Source organism: Tyto alba, unplaced genomic scaffold, assembly GCF_018691265.1.
Source record: "Tyto alba isolate M040663 unplaced genomic scaffold, T.alba_DEE_v4.0 Super-Scaffold_28, whole genome shotgun sequence".
In the NCBI taxonomy this organism is placed as follows: domain Eukaryota; kingdom Metazoa; phylum Chordata; class Aves; order Strigiformes; family Tytonidae; genus Tyto; species Tyto alba.
In genome coordinates, this window is record NW_024881302.1 from 17577066 (window position 1) to 17596744 (window position 19679).

Sequence of the window (19679 nt, forward strand, 5' to 3'; positions counted from 1 at the left end):
TTTACAATGTGTTTCAACACCAACGTGGCCGTGGTGGTTTGCTTGTACATTCAGAGCCTGCCACGGGAGAGGCCAAGACACCGTAGGGATGGGCGTTTGTGAGACGTTTTGTTCTGTGAGTAGATAAATGACAATTTATACAGGGAGTGCTTTTGGCAGCGTGGACATCTAACTCTCAGGAACTGGACCGAGATCTCATTCAGTTCCCACTAGCTGCTGAACAGCTGCCAGCTTGAAATGACTTCCAGTTATCACTGGTCTGACTTTGACTTGAAATTGAAGCTTGAGCAAGCCTCTCAGTTCCCACAGAAGCCTGCAGTTTCTCTGGGCCTTTTCTGTTGATTTCACTTGGTAGGCATGTATACAACACAGGCTGTGATGCAGTCAGGAGCTGTAACTAACACATGGGAATGCTTCCATGTCGGGATATTGTGGATTGATCCCAAGCCTTTATAAACAAGCAGTGACCATGTAAAGTGATATTCACTGAGGAGCACACTAGTTTGGAACTGGGTCATTCTCATTCCTGTAGCTTGAATTCTGATGTGACAGGCAAGCAGGAGGGTGGGCAGCTGAGAAAATGTTCCTGTGCTACACCCAATAGCTACAGTTGTTAATCCCAGCAGTAAAACCACAAGATTGTTGTAGAATGGCAGAAGAGTTTGATAAAAATGCTGGAGAATTACAGACAGTCACCTCCCACCTTAAACCCTTACTGATACAGGGCTTTTGGCCATTGACCCCCTACCAGCAGGTGCACGAGACAGCACATGTATGAACGCAGAGGATGGTGGTAAGTCAAGGCTTTTGCCTTAATGAGAGCATAGCTGTTTGGTAGGCACCAAGTCACTTTTGTGTAGGGGATCTCTGAAGAGTGACTTTCCCCAAGGTAATTATCAATTAATTTTTTCCACTGGCTTACGCTGGCTTTGGGCTATGCCCGACGGGTGCTTCATGATCATTACAAAAATCACAGATCCTCAGGCAAGCTCCTTTTTTCACATTGCACACTCATACATCACTGACTGACTGCATGAAGGTTTAAGACTTAACTGATGCCTGTGGTGAGGGGCGAGGCCTATGTCTCCAACATTACTGACATTCCCAAGGCATTGTATGAGTCCTGAAACAAGAGCTTAGCAACTGTGTGTATGTAACAGCAGCTTTTTTGAGATGACCAGGCTGTTCTGCATGTAGCTGTCTGACCTTTTCATCTGGGCAGCTGCAGAGATGTGATCACAGCGTTGTGTTTCTGGTGGGGTATGTCAGCTCAAGCTGCGTTCAGAGCACAAAGCTATAGTGAGAGGAGAGTTGCAGGTATTCCCAGACCAAACTATCCTGTGTTGCCATTGCTGACAGGCAGGGTATTTCCTCCATCAACTTCCTGTATGATGGGAAAGGACCAGGCTCTGTAGCACAGGTTTGTTGTGGCTGAAGCACTTCTTGATTTTTAGAAGAGATTGCATAAAATAAAATAACATAAAATAACATGAAATTGTTGTGTAGAGAGCACAGGTATTCTGCAAGCTTTATACAGGCCAGTGTTGGGAGCAAATCTCAAAATATGTGCCCCTAATTTCCCACTGCATGGGGATCTCCTTGCTTTGAAGATGTCTAAGTAGAGTAAAAATGAAGCCAGTGTACATCCTCGATGTGTTTGTGTCTCAGAAAATGTATCTCAAAGAGTTACTGTCCTGGAAAAGCAAGTACACGTGATCTCTGAACTGTCAGGCACAATATAGTAAACGCCTCCAGCAAGCCAGACACATCATTCACTTTATGGTCTCATCTTGAACACTAGAGGTAGCTCTTGCACACAAAGAAACCTCTTCTTTCAGCAAATAATTATCACAAAGCTGCTGCCTAATGGACAGACGGATTTATCATGAGGGAAATGTGAAATACATTAAGTCTTATGTATGCTGATCAGAATTACATTTTGGTTTATAAAAGCAGCTGGATTAACAGATTTCTTTGCTTGGAAGAAATTAAACGGAATAGTATGTCCTGTAGCAAACCAGCAGTTGTCCTTGTCTGACTCCTGAAATGGGGTCACTACTGCTGTCTTGTGATCTCCAGATACGTACACGTAGGCATACAGCAGCTTGACAGTTCGGGATGAGCAATTGCATCTGTGAGCATCCCAAATGATATAACGGTGCCTGAGTGCCTCTGGTCTTCCAGTTACTTGTCTGTGGCAGGGAAGAATTGCTTAGAGGGCTAACAGTCGTGGGGGGGTAGGTATAAAACAAGCATCTGTTGTGTTTTGATCTTTTCCCATCAGCTCAGCCGTTGCTTGATAACCTCTGCCAAACCACTTGCTTCGTATTGCCTGGGATAATCCTTCGGGGTTCAGAGCACCCACCTTATGTTGAACTGCTTGATCGGCTTATTGGCAAAGATTTCACGGTAACTGGAGTACGCCTCACTGTCCTGGATGCACCACAAGCCCACTGCATCTCCGAGACACTAAGCAGGGCAAAGTGCAGTGTTGCAGCAAAGGTATGAAACAGCTGGAGTTGTGCTTTGCTTCCTTCACACAAAAGAAGAGCTTTTTAATGCCATGCTGTGCTAAGATATCCAGGCTAGCTCTGAGCAAACTTGCTTTGGTAGCAGTATTAAGCACAGCACTGCATCTGAGCTCTGATACCACTGGTAAGTAATGTGGGCAACGTGCCTTGCTAGCTAGTTCCTACCTTGTCCTCCTGTATCTCCACTGGCTCACTGACACCCAGCCTTGACATCATTATACATGAACGTGTCCTTAACATGAATGACATATCCCTGTTCAACATTTTATCCCGTTCACCTATCAGTGCAGAGTTGCCGCTATTATGTATGTTGTGCTGCTCTATCCTGTCTTGGTTTTCCATGTAAATACAGTTTCTATTTCCCTTCCTCTAATCGCACCCCATTAATCCTCTTCTGCAATGCTAAATAACCCTTCCACTTTTTGAGCTGTGCCCTGGAGTCCTAGGCAGAGATTTCATTTTGCTTCTCGTTTAGTTGGTGCTGACAGCTCAAGCCGCAGTCCAGCATGGGGTTTGAGCAAGTGCTCACGAGGCTTAAGCATGAGATGTGCTTCTGGGGTGAGCAGACACATTGCTTTACATCAGCAGAGTATCTGGCCCAGACTGTTTTTCTCTTTGCAGTTGGTGTAGGAGAAGCCCACCATTTCAGGAACCTTACCAGGGCAAAGCAGTAAGGTAGAATGTGCAAGAAAGTACTGTCAGGAGCACAGGGTAAACAAGGGGGGAAGCTACTTATGCTGGAAGTAGCAACCAACAAAGGGCTGTCAGAGATGCACAGCAGCCCCTCTGAAAAAATACAAACATTTGTGCTTCCAGCCTTTCAGTTATAAGAGTCTTAGGTGTTATCTGTAATTTGAACAGGTAAGATCTTTTCAAGTTGTGATTTTTTAAACTGACAGCATCCCTTTGAAGTACATCTGTATAGAATAGCAATTACATCTAACATCCAATTAGTCTAAGCACTACTTTCTTCTCCTGCGGTTCCCCTGATGATGCCATCCCTCTGCACACAGGAATGTGCACAGCTCTCTAGGAAGGACAGAGCGAATCAGCGTGTGGGAATGAGAGCTATGGCAGCAGCACTGCTCTCCTGGTGATGGAAACACTTCCCTCTGCCAGAGATGAATGACTCTGGGCAGAGCTGGAGTGGTTCCGGGGGGGTCCGGCACTACTGAGCCAAAGATGAACGTTACGGCATTTGCTTTCTCTTGCCAAAAGGGAGATGGGCTCCTTCAACTAATAAGTCTTTCTGCTGCAGTATCTCGACATTTACCGTTACCTCCGTATTCCTGCTTCCAACAGACTTAGTGACTGAGTAACACACCTAAGTCACCTGCTTATTTTCACTCTGAGAGAATGGAACAGGAATAATAGTATGCTGTAGGAGTGGGAGAACTAGCGGTTCAGATATGACACTCTTTCAGTTTGAAAGAGTCTGTTGCTTTGTGACTTTTGTCCCCTCACACAGCACACAAGCAGTTATCTGTGCTGTCAGCAGGTCATTGGTGAGGCTTACGGACGTTTAAGTGGGTAGCAACACCAAAGCTCTGTTCTTCCCTCTTTTGTAGTGTTCCCTCTTAATGGATGGTTTGTGTCTGGTGCTAGCAGCACAGCGAGACAATGCGGTCATTTGCTTTGACTCCCTGCTGGACAGGTAAGCGAGGACAATATTACTTTAACAGCACTGTCTCAACCCCCTGCTAGAGAGCTTGTGATCTGAAGGAGGGCAACTGACTTTCTTCTCTGTAATTCATCTCCAATTCAAACTCCCATGAGGTCAGGTGCCACTCAAAGACAACCCATTCTTCCTAAGTTATGTTGTTGTTGATGGGTCAGTACCTCCGAGTGTTTCCCAGTTTCAGAGTCAGGACTTTAAATACTGAGTTGTGTTGTTTGTTAAAGACTCGGAGTGTCTGTGAGGCTTGGCGGAGTGGTTCCACAAATACAGGGAATTCTCTGAAATTAGTGCTCACATTGGGAATAGACCTGATGAATCAATAAAATTCCTAGGAGAAATATCTTGGCAGATTCTAGGTTTTCTATGAATAAAAAAAAAAAATACTTAAACACCAGAGAGCAAAATCAAAAATTAGTTTCTTAAATAAATCTCCAGAAATGCTGGGTAGAGGATGTATACGCCTGGTAAAACAAACAGAACCCCTCTATGGGGACTGATTAGTGAAATAGAATGATTATCAGGCCAATTAACCCACCATTCCCCAGAGGGAAAGTTTCCTTGCACAGGGGCTGGTATTTGGCAATGCGATGTGTAGTTCATGGTTTCCTCAGGGAAAGGAAGCCAAGAGAGTCTTTTTTCTGACACATTCGGTATAGCAGTCCAGCAGCCACACCGATAAGACTGTTGTGACTTTGGCTGTACCATCTGGAGGACTTCCAGATAACGCTGTCAGTGGGACAGGAATAAGGAATTCAGGGATGCTGGAGTTGACAAGCATCAGGGGGATCAAATCTGAACATCCGAGTTGGTAGGCACCTTGGAGTTCTCGTATTTTGATGAAACATCATGGTGCTCAGTCACAAGGCCACACCTGGGAAGAATAGTTGAAACAAATTTCATAGGTAACTTTTCAAATATGTTATTAAGCTAATGACAAAATTTAGACATTGCTTCCATTCATTTAAAATCACACCCTTGGGAGCTACATCCCAAACCTTTCACCCTGCAAGGTACAGCACTAAGAGCAAGACACACCAGACCTCTCTAGTGCGTTTTCTCCCACTGTTTCCCTGGTTTACAGGAAAAAAAGTGAGCTGTTGGGAACCCCAGAGATCACTGCTGAAGGTAGTTCTGGGAGAGTGGCTGTCAGCAGAGCTGGCAGCCAATACAAGATCCCCCCCTCTTTTTTTTTCCCCAGGCTTTTGCTTACCGGAGTCATGGGTGCTGCATACCAAGATCCGCTGCAACCCGGTGCTCCCATCTTCTGTAGGCTTGTTCTTAAATGCTTGTTTTAAAATTGTCAGTCTCAAGGCGGCACCCCCAGAGCAAAGCTTGCAGTGGCTCCTCACTGCCATTCACACTGAGCCGAGGGGCCGAGAGGGAAAGTGGGGAGGAATAGGTGCCCGTCTCGGCTGAGTCTTTCACCCCTCATCCTGGTCTGTGCCGGTATGGCTGTCTGTACAAAGGAGAAACTTCCTTGCCAACCTGCAAAATACGTGTGCCTAAATTGTGGCTGTTAGGAGGCACTCCCAAATAGCAGGATCCGCTCGGCCTCTTACCCCAGTGCCAGAACTAGTGAGCATGCAGCTATTTAAAACCAGCTCTACCAAAAAAAATATTTGCCTTCGTGATCGATGATGCTTGTGGAAGGGAGGGGCAGCAAGGTGTGCCCAAGGATGGGGAGGAGGGGAGTCGGTGATGCTGGGGCAGATCAACTTTGGCCAGCAGTAACATCATACCCTTATATAAGCCATCATACTGTTTAAAATCAACTTTGCAAATATCTTTGAAAACCCAGCCTGACTTAACTCGTAAGTGTCTTGTAAGGACACTTCATGCTAAGACTTCTTCATTGCCTGGTTTATAAACATTTCAAAATAACATCTGAGGTTAATTACACTTATGACTCCATCAGCAGGAGCCACGTGACCTTTCTTGTGCTGAGTAAATCACTGTATATTTATTTCACTCTTACTGCCATGGCCCAGGATTCCGATACCTGCACAGGTTCTGACCTGCATTTCAGCTGCATTGCTGTAGCACCACGGTATAAGGGATTATTTTACAGCCCTGGGAGTTGATTCACAGCTGAGCCACATTACTTAGGCTTTGTGCCACAGGGAGAAACGTTGCCATCTGTATGGAAGCCTGGGATATGATGTCAGAGATGGGCTGTGATAAGGAGGAATCAGGTGTTGAGAGGAACAATGCAGGCTTTGCTAGTATAACTGCTCGTAGTTCAGAGCCTATTAAAGCTCTCCTAAGCCAGCTCTAGCAGTGTCACATCAAGGAGAGACATTCAATCACTGGAGGACGTACTGTGCAGAGCAGTTGCCTTGAAGACAGACACAGACCCTCATAACTCTGTGGTGATTATTGTTCAGCAGCGGCAGTGCCCACTCGGTCTGTTCTCTGGCCATCTATGAAGGCATTATTTCTGCACCAAAGGGCAGGAAGAACAGAGAAAGGGACAAAATTTATGCGGGGGGGGGGGCACAAAAGCAGCCTGTGAGTTTGACTGACTGCCAAGAGTGGAGCCAAAGTAGGAATCGGGGAGGATTTGGGAGGATGCCAAGGGTAACTCATAGGGCAGAGTGAAGTCAGTGTTTGAAAGAGGTGAGGGGAAGCTGAAGCACAGCCTAAGAGCAACGGGGACCGGGACCGGAGGGAGAATCCAGAGAGGGAAGTGTCACAATCCTATCTGCAGACAAGAAAAATGGCATGAGACTTACCTTTCTTGTTCTGTCGGCGTCCGGCTGCCTGAATTTCCAGTCTAAAACATTTGGATTTTCCCTGTCATAACTTGTTTTTATGGCCAGATTTCCTAGCTGCGGGGTGGCATAGGGAAGAATTTACAAGTAGATTCAAAGCAACCCCTGTAAGAAAGGCATGCTCTGCTTTTTATGCATGACAAACTAGATTTAGCTGCCTTAATAGGTGATACTGATTTAATAGTGATTACTTCTCTATGGTTATTTAAGCTTTTAAAAAGTACTTTCAGATGCGCATGAGATTGTTAGGACCTGACCATGTTGTGCACGGTTTTTAGGAGCTCAGTTAACATTGTACTGACTAAAGCACGCTGAAAACCCAACTGCATCAGAAGGAAATCGGAGTGTAGACTAGGCCTTGTACCTTCCTGCGTTTAGACAATGCAGGGCAATCAGAACAAAAGTCAAGTGTTAAGGGACTTAGCTGGATGTTAGTCTCTCTGATGAAACATTCTTACCGAGTGTTAATTGCTGTTAGCAGGGAGTGATGTTATCCCTATAGGAAGCTTATCTCTGGGAGCTTTGGAGGGAAAGGAGGTGTAGAAATTTAAAAAAAAAAAAAAAAAAGAAAGAAAAAAATGAAGGAGATGTAAAATCTTGGAGCTGTTGAAAACCACTGAAGGGAAGAGCATTGCCAAGCACAATACCTGGATATGGGGGCAGGGAGCAGGGAGTGGTTTCCAAAGCCTCTGGAGAGTTTTCAAGCCTAAGACTCTGAGTGTGCATGGAGTCAGGTTAAAAGGCAATTTTGAAATTTGTACCTTGCCTTTTAATTTCTCTTGAATATGTCTTGTGGTCAGCTTACACCTGGCTTGAGGTAAACCAGAGCAAAACAAGGACTAGTAAAGCAGACCCTGCTGCTGAAGGCAGCTTAGACAGTCCTGGGTTTTGGGGAAAAAAACACAGACTATCTTTGTTGAGAAAAAGACCTTTGCACAGAGCTAACTATCTACATTTATGTGTATTTCCCACTGCCCCAGAGACCCCATTATGCAAGAGGTCATTACTGTTTGTTTGAAGGCTTATATTTTAAGAATCCAAATCCATTTATACAAAGCTTTGTAAACCCCAGGATTTATCTGTGTAAAGAAGTTCAGTAACAGATGCACATGGCCAGAGCTGCTGGCACAGAGCATAGGCCTGCTCAAGGCTAGGTCATCTGCAGTCTCCGACAGCTTAGATGGCAAAGTAACACCGGCTTCCGTTTTTCTTTACCCCCAGTGTCTGTTGGCAGAAGCAGTCAGTCCTGGACACTGCGCAGCATCTCCTTTATCCCCAAAATGAGAATCAGGCAAGTGGAGAAGTTTATGGTACAGATATGTGTCCTTTGTGCCCCTGTGATGAACGAAACTTGTCAAAAGTGGTTGAATTTTAGAAGAAAATTTCGCCTCATATGAGACAGAAGTGGTGCCTCATGATGGCCCCAAGCCTTGGCTTATACTGAGAACCCAGCACAGGGTGGAAAGTGGGACCAAAACCCTGTCAAACTGTCTTCCACATTAGAGCTGTGGCACTATTTTGAAGCAAAATATTTGGAGACTTTGATAAAAGATTCGATATTTTTCATAGATGTCAGATACTTTCTATGACGAATGAACGCTTAGTAAGATATCTGCGATACTTGTCAAAAATTAGTGACAGGAAATGTTCGTTCAGCCCTACTGCCAAGCTGGCACATGTCCTGTCTTTGGGAAGTTAGTTTCAGAAGCTCAAACCCAACTGGAAGAGGGGATATTAAGCCGTTAGGCATTCCAGGAATGGGCTAGCTGAATATTTTCTCAGTAGTTCATCCCATGAAAAGAAACACCAAGCTCCAGACATGTGGGTAGATGATGGGAATAAACTGCATAAGTACCTTTAAAACTCGGGCTGTAATCATCAAAGTTTAGTACAAAACAAGTGAGAGATTTGGGTAGAGGAAGCAGTGCCTGAAGAGTTAGGACTGGGACATGTAAAAGAATGGGGGAGAATGAGAAACGGTAGCAAGTGAACAAGCCTCTCCTCTGGATCTCTTTTTTCCCTCCCCCAAAAAACCCCGCAGGAGAGTGAGATGTGTTTGTGACCTCATATAACATATCAGAGCTGCTGCCTCCAGTACCAGCGCTCTAAGGATTGAGCCTTAAAAAACCCAGAGCCCTCTTTGAAGTCAGCGTTCCTGTTTTTAACACAGGCAAAACTACCCCAAACTTCCCAGAAGTCGTACAGCTGCTGTTTTCAGCAGCTTTCCCTAAGGCGCAGTAAAATTCTGGCGGGGCGTAGCTGGGCTTGTAGGCGCTGCAGTGCCTGGGAAGGTCTGCCTGCACAGCTCTGCGATAGCTGCAAGGCTGTCATAGCACAGCGCTCACTGCTGCCAGGGTGCCAGGCTGTTGCCAAGTAATGTGACAGGGCAGCAAGTCCAGGCTGTCTTCTGATTTGCTTTGCAAAGGACATTACATATCTCTGGCTGACATAAAATCCCTTCTGCTTCATGGCTATGGGGAATCAGCCTATCAGAAAGAGGCTTATAGTACTTTCTGTAATAGATAAGAGAAAAAGCAAATACACTCAGCCCTTCTCCCTGCTTCTGGCAGCCTGGGCCACTGAATCAAATCCCTCCAGCGCTGGTGGAAGCAGGGGCTACTCACAGCAGTTCAGAATTTAGGCCATGAGTCTGGTCCTGGGACAGCGTTGGATGCAGTGCTTCTCATCGTGGGTTACAAGAAGCACAGCAGCAAGTAATGTTTATTTACAAATGGGCCCTTTGCTCCACAATTCAGGGTAGGTTTAGAAATCACAGAGCGAGGTCTGAGGAGCAGGCTCACCACGGAATGACTGTGCCTCAGAGGATGTCCCCAGAAACAGCGTTTGATCCTCTGATCTCTTGCTAATGAATTCATGAAATGTCAGCCAGGCTTTCCAGGTCAAAGCTACCGAGCAACAATATGATATCAGGCAAAGTTCGGAAGGGTTAAATGAACGTGGATTTCAAATGCTCATGGTTTGAGAAGAGCAGCAGCACTTACCAGTGGAGTCAAGCCATGGAAGTGAAAAGGGATTTCATACTTTCTCCCTGTGTGATTTGGGGCTAGGCAATAGGATGAGAAGTCAGCTTTCCTAGTGTGGACTGTTTCAGTGATGACATCTGTCCAGGCTAGTTGTCTTGCCTCCTTCTGCAGTCACTGAGAGAAGCAAGCATTTCTATAGTGCTTTTCACCTGCCCTATTTGAAACATCTGCCTTAGGAGCAGAGGAATTCATGCTTTGGATGTTCCTTGTTTTTACACAGTGACCCTGCAGATGCCTGCTCCCCATGCAGGCTTATCTTGGGCACACATGGACCAGCTCACGCCTGGAAGTGGCAGAGCCACGTTTTGTTGGTGCCACCATTCAGGGCTGTTGAACTTCCAGTGGGCCTCTGTGAGGGGTTGTCCCAGATGTCCCTGCACCTGGTCCATCCCCAAGCTAGAACCTCCCCAGCGACAAGAGAGCTGTCAGGGAGTGCTGTGCTCAGCCTCAGGGGCTGGCACGTCCAGCGGCTGAACAGTTTCTCCTCACATGCAGCTCTGCACCGTGGCTGGGATGACATCGTGAGGCTGGGGTGGCCGTCCCTCGGTGACAGTGCAGTACGTCACTGCCCAGCCACCGTTAGCACGTCAGAGCAGGGAGGCAGCACGGTCTCTGCACGGCTGTTCCTCCGTGAGAGCCCACGGATGTGCAGCCGAGCCTCCACTGGCAGGCAGCACTAATCCCTCCACTCTGCCTGGAGCCCCGAGGCTGTTGCCAGCAGCCACAGTGGCTGTTCCAGCATCTCCCTCCCTGCAGAGACAGCTGAAACCTGGGACTGGAGGGAGAGCAACACAGGGAAAACACATCCCAGCCACTCTTGCCATGATCCTTAGCCCCTCAGCAGCAGGCAGAAGGGCTGGAGTCCTATAAAAGAGACCCAAAAACCTATGAGGAGAAGCAGAGTGCTGGCAGGAGAAGGGCCTCAAGGGCTGTGCGGGGTGGACTGTCAGCACAGCATGTATAACGCTTTAGGGGAACATGGTGTTCATTGGCACAGTCAGAGTTACAGACTGGTCCCGAAGCCCTTGGCACTAAGCTGGCCTCTCACCTCTGAAGCAGCCATGCCGAAGAGCTGCCCGGCAGTGAGGTTTGGGAGGGAGAGGCAGAGCAGTCAGGGGAGGGAGTTAGATTTCCCACTCGGCACTTTGCGTGTTGGTTTTCTTCCGTTCCTTGAAAATGTGAATCTTGAGAACAGCCAAACAGTGGTCACCACTATAGCAGGCATTTCCCTGCTGTGGGACACTCATAACCGTCTCTGTGCTGGGATTAATTCAACCTGGTAAACATCCTCACTATGCTGCCTGCCTGCAGCATGCATGAGAAACCTACCTCTGAAAAGAAGTTTCTTTGTCATGCATGGAAATCACAGCTCTCCCCCAACCCCTTCCTTCTTTTCTCCCCAGGCTGAAGAGCTGCTCTGTTGCCTTTTTGACTCCCTGACATCTGAGAGCATCCACCAAATTGAATCCCAGGACTGCTAGCCGAGATGGTGAAGGCTCCCAAGCAGCCCATGGGTGGATGCCACTGTGGGTATCCGTGCAGATGGACACACAGGGGACTCCCAGGCTCTAAAAGCACTAATATTTGTTTGTTATTAAAACGTAAAGTCTGAAGTATGGTATTAACACCAGTAAGATAAATGAGAATGGTGGGAGGAAGGATCAGCGCCTAAGAATAAAATCTTTCTGAACCGTAGCTGTGGTTTCCAGTGGAATGCATTCAGAGACAGTCTGCCTGCATTCATGGAGCAAGGTTTGGAGCATTCCTCTGGCTGGGAAAAACTCAGGAAGTAAAGTAAATAGAGGGGCAGGTGTTTATTGCTGTCTTTCTCTCAGATGCTTGCGGACCCCATCTTCCCCAGGCCTCAAAGACTTTATGGAGAGACTCCATTTTCTGCTGCTACTGTGTTCTTTGAACCACGGTAAATAAAATGGAAATGGTCTGTGGGAAGGTTGGATCCCTGGAGAGTTCAGTGCACCAGGTAGAGCCATTGAATAAGATGAAAAGCTGGACAGCTTAACGTTCACTTGCCTCTGCTCCAGCAGCCCTGTTACCAACTGTCTCTGCCCAGCCCCAGCTCACTGCCCTCCCATGGGCACACAACCCTGCCTCGAGTTCCTCCTTCTACAGCAGCCGCCGATCCTAGCCCAATTCCTCCTCGGCCGAGTCCTTGCTATGAGCTTGCTGGCAAGGAAGCTGGCATTGACACAGATGTCCTCAGTCTTCTTGGGACCCACTGGGCAAATTCAGCTCCTTTGGGGAAGACTCTTCTCAGCCCAGGAGGCCTCATGTTCCTATCTGCTCTGCAAAGGGAAAGACTTAGGCATCTAGTTCCAGACATCACTGATGTAGCAACAGTCCCTGGGCATTCTCCAAGAGGTATTGAGGCAGAGCAGCGTGCAGCTGGCTGGCCAGCCCACCTCTGTAAGAGCCTGGTGTGAGTCCTTCTCCTCCTGTCCTGGGTTGAGTGAGTGGTGGGGTTTTTTGGTGGCAGGGGAGGGGGCTATCGGGGCGGCCCCCTGTGAGAAGCTTCTCGAAGCTCCCCCAGCTCCAAGCCAGCTCCACTTCTGTTTGGGAAATTGAGCCAATCAGCTGCGCCTCTGCGATAACGTATTTAAGAGGGGACGTGGTGACGGGCACTGGGACTTGTGAGGAGGAGTTGCTGCAGCTGCGTGAACACCAAGGTCAGTGGAGGGATGGAGGAAGAAAGGAGGGGGGAGGTGTGCCAGAGCAGAGACCCCCCTGTATCCTGTGGGGAGACGGCAGGGCGGCCCCCCCTGCCACCCATGAAGATCTACGGTGGAGCAGACATTGATTTATGGCCTGTGGCTCCTGCTGGGTTGATCAAGGTGCTGTGCCTGAAGAAGGCCGGGGTCTCATGGGAAAAGGCAGCCCCGCTGCTGTAATTCAGCGCTGGGAGGATTGCAGCATGTGGGGGAGTCCCACACCGGAGCAGCTCGGGAAGGGCTCCAGCCGTGGGAGGGAATCCAGTCGGAGGAAGTTAGTGACCCATGACGGAGCAGTGTGGGGAACGCTGCGGCCCATGGGAGGAATTCATGTCGGAGAAAGTTTGTGGAGGACTGTCTGCTGTGAGAGGGGGACCACGATGGAGCAGGAGGAACAAGTTCTGGACACTCCCCTCACCGAACATGAAGGAAGTGGCAGCACTGACTGCACCCCCCATTCCCTGCCCCTGCGCCACTGGGGGAGGAGGTAGAGATATCGGGAGCAGAGCTGAGCCCGGGAAGAAGGGAGGGGTGGGGGGAAGCTGTTCTCAAGATGTGGCAATGCTTCTCACTGTCCTACTCTGTTATGTGTTGTTAGTGTCTGTAATAAATGTATGTTCTTTTTTTCCTTCCCCTAACGAGTCTGCCTTTTGCTCGTGATCATAAAGGGGAATTTTTCCCCATCCCAGTCCTATCTCGAACCCCAAGCCTGGCTCTCTGTCCCTTCTCATTGCCGGAGGGGAAGGGAGAGAGAGCTGCTGCATTGGGGTTGGCTGCCAACCAGGCCCAAACCACGACACCTCCCCAGCCATCAGCTCACGCAAACTGTGAGAATGTAACACCTCTGATACAGACCTCTGCCCCTCGTCAGACGAGGCTGAAAGTGTCCAGTAAGTCCAAAAGCTGCTAGAGGTCTGGCCCTGCAGGCTCTGCTTCCTCAGCTGGTAACAGTCCTAGCACAGCCTCTTCCCTTCCCTAAGCTACCTTGAAACAGCAAAGAGATCGTCAGGGTCAGCTGGGTGAAGGGAGGACACGGACAAGGGACCTGCCCCAACCTCATACAGCAATTTGGTGTCAGAACTTGGAAGTGCCCTGCAACCTCTGCTCGCCAGCACTCTTCTGCCTGCACAGGCTGTTTGGGCTTTATGGTGGGGCCGAACATCTCCTGAAGAGAAACTCCAGAAACAGGTGCCCGAGAGGGAAGCAGGCAGCTGCCCCGGTCCCCAGGGAGGATCAGAGTCCTGGGAGTTAGCGTGACAGAAAATCCTGCTCTGCTCCTGCAGCTAAGTAGGCCATTTCCTGCGCTCCAGGCGCATTTCTGTCATGCTTGTAAGCCACGTACGGCTTTGAAACAAATGAAAATTAAAAGGATCCACCTCCAGCACTCGGGGAATTTGATCTGAAAAAGGAGCATGTTGGAAGAAAACGCAGCCAGAGAGCAGCTGAAAGACAAGGCCTGCAGAGCTACGTGCAAGAAGGGGGCACGCGGGGCCAGCAGCAACCCTGCACCCGGCCAGCGGACTGGCACGTGGGCCACCAGCACCGTGCCCAGCCTGCCTGTGAAAACTGGGATGGCAGGAAGCTGGACATCAGGAGGTGAGGCTCTGGTGACTGGCAGCAGTCAGCCTGGAGAGGTGACGTCCTTTCGGACACCCCTGGCCCTGTCTGGGCTTGCCAGCAGCCAGGAACTCTCCGAGCTTCGCGGCGGGATTTGAGACCACGACCCTTAATTTGTCATGTAATTAAAACAGGGCCTGGCACAAAAGGTGCCCCGTCCCACATCCACTTCCAGACAGCCCCGCTGCTTCGGGAGCATCCATTCACCAGCACGCGCAGATCCGTGCGTCGGTTTCCCATCTATGAAATAGAGGTAACAGCCCTGCCACGTCCCCCAGGCACCTCAGCAACATCATAAAAATGGGGCAGCACCCAGGTATTTTTGAGCGAGAGGCTGCTGCAGTGTCTTCAATTCCTATTTTAAAGCCCAGCTAATTAGTCTCAGTGTAACAAACCAGCACGCCCTGCACAAGAGCAGGGGAAAGCAGCATCCTCTGATATTTCCAAAATGCCAGGATTCCATAAATAACCTCGCCAGCCTTTCCTCCCAGAGCACCCCACTCCTCTCCGGAGAGCTGACAACCAGGAGCTCCACGGACCCAGCAGAAATCAATCCTGTCACCCCAGCGCCAGCTCCGGCTCCGTCAACAGGAGCTGCAGCTCGCACACTGTTCTTCCCTGCGAACTGCCACAAGGCAGCCAGGATTAGCTAATCAGAGCTGAGAAGCAAATTAATGATTGCTAGAACTAGGAGAAAGGCAGATTTGATCGGAGATTGCCAGCTTTGCAGCTGGCTCCTACTTGCAAACAATTCATTTAGATTATGAAAGCAAGAAATTGAGTACAAAACCCCCTAGATTGTTTGCTTCCTAGAGAAAGAAAAGAAAAGAAATGGAATTTAGATTAAAAATTATGCAGAATAGTATTAATTCCCCACCCTCTCGTGCCTCCCCTCATGCTGGAAAACCAGAGCTAATCAGAATTTAGCATTGTTCTGCTGCCAGTGTCAGAGCTGCCTCAATGGAGGAGAGATAAAATACAGTAGGTGGCATTTTGTGTTAACTCCTTAGGGTCCTGCGATAAGAAAGATGCGAGCGCAGCGCCCGGTGCCGAGCTCCCATTTTCCCAGTGCGCCCCGGCCCAATCATCCCCTCCCTTCGGTAGGCGAGTGCCCGGGGGGGCAGGGCAGCTCCCCACCCCGTGCAGGGCTCACCGTTGTATTTATTCGCCGCGCGGGAGGGCTCGATAGCTCTCAAGTGAGCCCTTCGCTCCGCCTTGGAGCAGATTGGTGTCCCGAGGGACGCAGAGGTGCTGGGTGCTCTTGCCGATCGCCGGCACAGGCATGCACGTCGTAGCTTTCCAGCTCACTGTGTTCCCCGTTTGTGCCAAGGAGAGATTTAACTAATTATCAATTAGGCCCAGAAATCGCTACCTGGCTGCCACCAGCAGCAGCGGGATGCTGATAGCAAGGCGGGCGAGCGGAGGAGGACCGTAAGGGTTCCCTTATCAGCGCTGAGCAAGGCGCACGCACGTGACGGTGCGATTCCCAGGTGGAGGAGCTGAACTGGCAGCCGCTCCGCTCTGCGGGGAGCTGGGAGAGCTGCCCGTCCCCGGGAGCACACACCGGCTCTGCCCTTCTCCAGGCGGCCCGGGCTCCGCTGGGCGTCCGGCCGCTGCTGGGAGAGGCGGGGGGGACGTCTCTCTGCCAACCCTCTTTCAGCCACCAGCGCAGACTCATTAGCTCCACAGAGGTTTTGCAATCTGGCCCGACCGACCCTTCCACCCCGCCCTGCCCTGAATGAAAATGACAAGGAAAAACCCAAAATAATCACCTCAGAGGAGAACTTGTGGGCACGTCACTTTGATGTTTCCCATCAGCTTTACTTCTCCCGTATTAAGCAGGTTTGAAAACACGTGACACATGGAACTGAAACAACCCCCTAACACCAACAGGTGGATTTCATTTGGGCCAGAATAGTTCTTTTTTTTTTTTTTTTCCTTAACATTTACATTCACCCCAAAAAATTGTTTCTCCTCCAGCCCTATGCACATGAACCCTGCTGAGCACCGAGAGTGTCGCACATCACCGCTCAGACCTGCCGGCCTGAAAATCACCGCACAGCAAACAGGATTTACTGCATAGGCATGGCCTGGAAACTGAGAGCTGGTTTTCATCTCCGGAGTCTCACAGCTGGCCTGGGAAGCAGGAGGATGGACCTGCTGGAGCTGTCCCCGGATCAGCCATCCTCACCCTTCCCATGCTCACAAATATTTGCCTTGCTCTGTCTGGCGTAGCCATAAGCACCTCTCTCTTGGCTGAGAGACACTGCTGTTGGATTTCCAGGTGTCTCTGCATCTAGAGGGCTTGCTGGACCACCACACAAGAGTCCCGGCCATGCCAGAGAGCTAAAATGCTTCAGGCATTAGTGAGGCCAGCATCAAGGATGAGGACAGGGCAAATTGTGCCTGACAAATTTGGTGACCTCCTATGACGGGGTTACAGCACCGGTGGACGAGGGAAGAGCAACCGACATCATCGACCTGGACTTGTGCAAAGCATTTGACACCGTCCCACACAACATCCTTGGCTCTAAATTGACGAGACATGGATTTGACAGGTGGACCACTCTGTGGATAAGGAACTGGCTGGTTGGTGGCACTCAAAGTGCTGCGGTCAGCGGCTCCATGTCCAAGGGGAGAGCAGTGACGAGTGATGTTCCTCAGGGGTCGGGGTTGGGCCCGGAGCTGTTTAACGTCTTTGTCAGTGACACGGACAGTGGGATCGATGCACCCTCAGCAAGTTCACCCACGACCCCGAGCTGTGTGGTGGGGGACACGCTGGGGGCAGGGGTGGCATCCAGAGGGACCTGGGCAGGCTGGAGAGGGGACCCCGGGCAAACCTCATGGGGTTCAACAAGGCCAAGGGCAAGGTCCTGCCCGTGGGTTGGGGCAATTCCAGCACAAACCCAGGCTGGGCCCTCGAGGAGTGGCTGGAGAGCAGCCCCAAGGAGAGGGACTGGGGGGATGGTGGGGGGAAAACTGCCTGTGAGCCAGAAATGTGCACTCACAGCCCAGAACCCACCCGTGCCCTGGGCTGCAGCCAGAGCAGGGGGGGCAGCAGGTTGAGGGAGGGGATTCTCCCCCTCTGCTCCGCTCTGGGGAGACCCCCCTGCAGTGCTGGGGCCAGCTCGGGGGCCCCCAACAGCAGAAGGACACAGAGCTGCTCGAGCGGGGCCAGAGGAGGCCACGGAGATGCTCAGGGGGCTGGAGCAGCTCCCCGGGGAGGCCGGGCTGAGAGAGTTGGGGGGGTTCAGCCTGGAGAAGAGAAGGCTCCGGGGAGCCCTTCGAGCGGCCTCCCAGGGCTTAAAGGGGGGACAGGAGAGGTGGGGGGGAACTCTGGATCGGGGCAGTGGGGAACATGGGCTCTGGTTCCAGCTCTGTCCCATCAGGCTGGCAGTGGCCCTTCTACATTCCTTGATTTCCACCTTCCCGGGGCACCATCTCCCAGGCCCCTCTCAGCAGGAGCCACTGATTAATTGGTACTTGGCAATTCCCCATTGACAGGGGCTGGAGGAGCACAAAGGGCCATTTGTCTGCAAGGCTGCAAGCTTTGATAAAGCGGGGCCGGGGGATGACTCAGATGTGGGTAATTAAACTGGTTGCAACAGCGGCTGGCTCAGGCAGAAATACCAGCCCGGTGCACCAGGAGCTCACTGAACGGCTGTAACTGGGTCATGCAGGAGATGGGCTCTGGCAGTGCCTTGTGCAGGCTCACCTGGCCCCGGCGCAGCCACGACCCGACAGCAGCACTGCTCCTGTCCCAAAGAGCTGGTTTTTCTCCGTTAAAGCAGAGCAGAAGCTCTGTCTGGACAGTTTCACATGGTGCAGGGTCAAGGTGGGGGCTGCTGGTACTGCAAGTGCTCCTGGGGAGCTTGGTAGAGGGGCTGTAGGGTCTGTCTGTCTCCACCCACCCACCCATCCATCCATCCATCTATCCATCCATCCATCCATCCATCCATCCATCCATCCATCCATCCATCCACCCATCCATCCATCCACCCATCCACCCATCCACCCATCCATCCATCCATCCATCCATCCATCCATCCATCCATCCATCCATCCATCCATCCATCCATCCATCCATCCACCCACCCACCCATCCATCCATCCACCCACCCATCCACTCATCCATCCATCCATCCATCCATCCACCCATCCATCCATCCATCCATCCATCCATCCATCCATCCATCCATCCATCCATCCATCCATCCATCCATCCATCCATCCATCCATCCATCCACCCATCCACCCATCCACCCATCCATCCATCCATCCATCCATCCATCCATCCATCCATCCATCCATCCATCCATCCATCCATCCATCCATCCATCCATCCATCCATCCATCCACCCACCCACCCATCCATCCATCCACCCACCAACAACCAGCTCCTGCAGACCAGCTGGTCTCCTCCTCCCCTTGGCTGTAAGACCTGGGATTGGCCTGGGATGCAGAGATTCCTGAACAATCCCCTGCTGCCCCACTGGCTCTGGCCAATCCCCAATGCTTTGGGGCTGGGCATGGATGGGTCTGGGGGGCTACATCTTATGCTGAGCCCCTGGAATCCTCCTACTTGATAGACCTGTGGGATACTTGACATTTTCCAGCCATCAGGAACCCCTTGAGATCTTTGTGAGCTTTCAAAGATGATTTTGAAGGTGAAGACTCTTGTCTCCAGCAAGATCACCGAGCTGATTGGGACCCTCAGGTGGCTGCAGTGGACCTGCTTGTGACGGGTTTGCCCAGGACCTTCCTCCACTGTGGCTGGTGCTCTGTGTTCGCTGACTGGACTGAAGCCACTCTGCGCACTGCGGCAGACCCTGTTACGCTGCTGGTGCTGATCTGGTAGAGGAGATCTTGGTGTCCTGGCCGACCTGCCTGGGGCTGAGATTTGGGAGACTTCCCCAGCTGACTTAGAGAGGGAAGGAGGGAGCAGGGCAAGACAGAATGGATGTCCCTGCCCCTCGGCCAAGGGTTCACCCTCATCTGCCTGGGCCCTGGGAAGGCACCGAGCTTGTGCTACACGGCTCCAGGCATGCACATGGCTGTGAAGCTCTTGCTGCAAGATCGTTGTGTTTCCACACCTCAAGTGGCGACTTTGCGTGTGGGATTCACCTCTTCCAGAGCTCTGGCAGAAGACCCTGAGCTGTTGGTGGCCGTGCCCTGAGGTGCTGACACCCTCTCAAAGCAGACTGGCTGGTCAACGTCTACCTGAGAGCCGTGGAGCCACTGTTCAGGGCTGCAGATCTGTGGACTGGTAGATCAGAGGAGACTTTGCCATGAGCAAATGGCTCCTGAGAACA

At 50.7% G+C, this 19679-nt stretch overlaps 1 protein-coding gene across 2 annotated transcripts in view; it reads left to right on the forward strand.

The window, feature by feature from the left end:
• DNAAF8 (dynein axonemal assembly factor 8) overlaps positions 1 to 11719 on the forward strand; it is a 94443-nt gene extending 82724 nt beyond the window's left edge. For both annotated transcript variants that reach the window (XM_042798815.1, XM_032995396.2), the window contains exons 29-32: positions 2285 to 2502; positions 4100 to 4185; positions 8202 to 8271; positions 11428 to 11719. In XM_042798815.1, coding sequence (XP_042654749.1) covers positions 2285 to 2502; positions 4100 to 4185; positions 8202 to 8271; positions 11428 to 11505 — 452 coding nt within the window. In that variant the 3' untranslated portion in view covers positions 11506 to 11719. The remainder of the gene's footprint in view (positions 1 to 2284; positions 2503 to 4099; positions 4186 to 8201; positions 8272 to 11427) is intronic.
• Positions 11720 to 19679: the final 7960 nt, after the last annotated feature.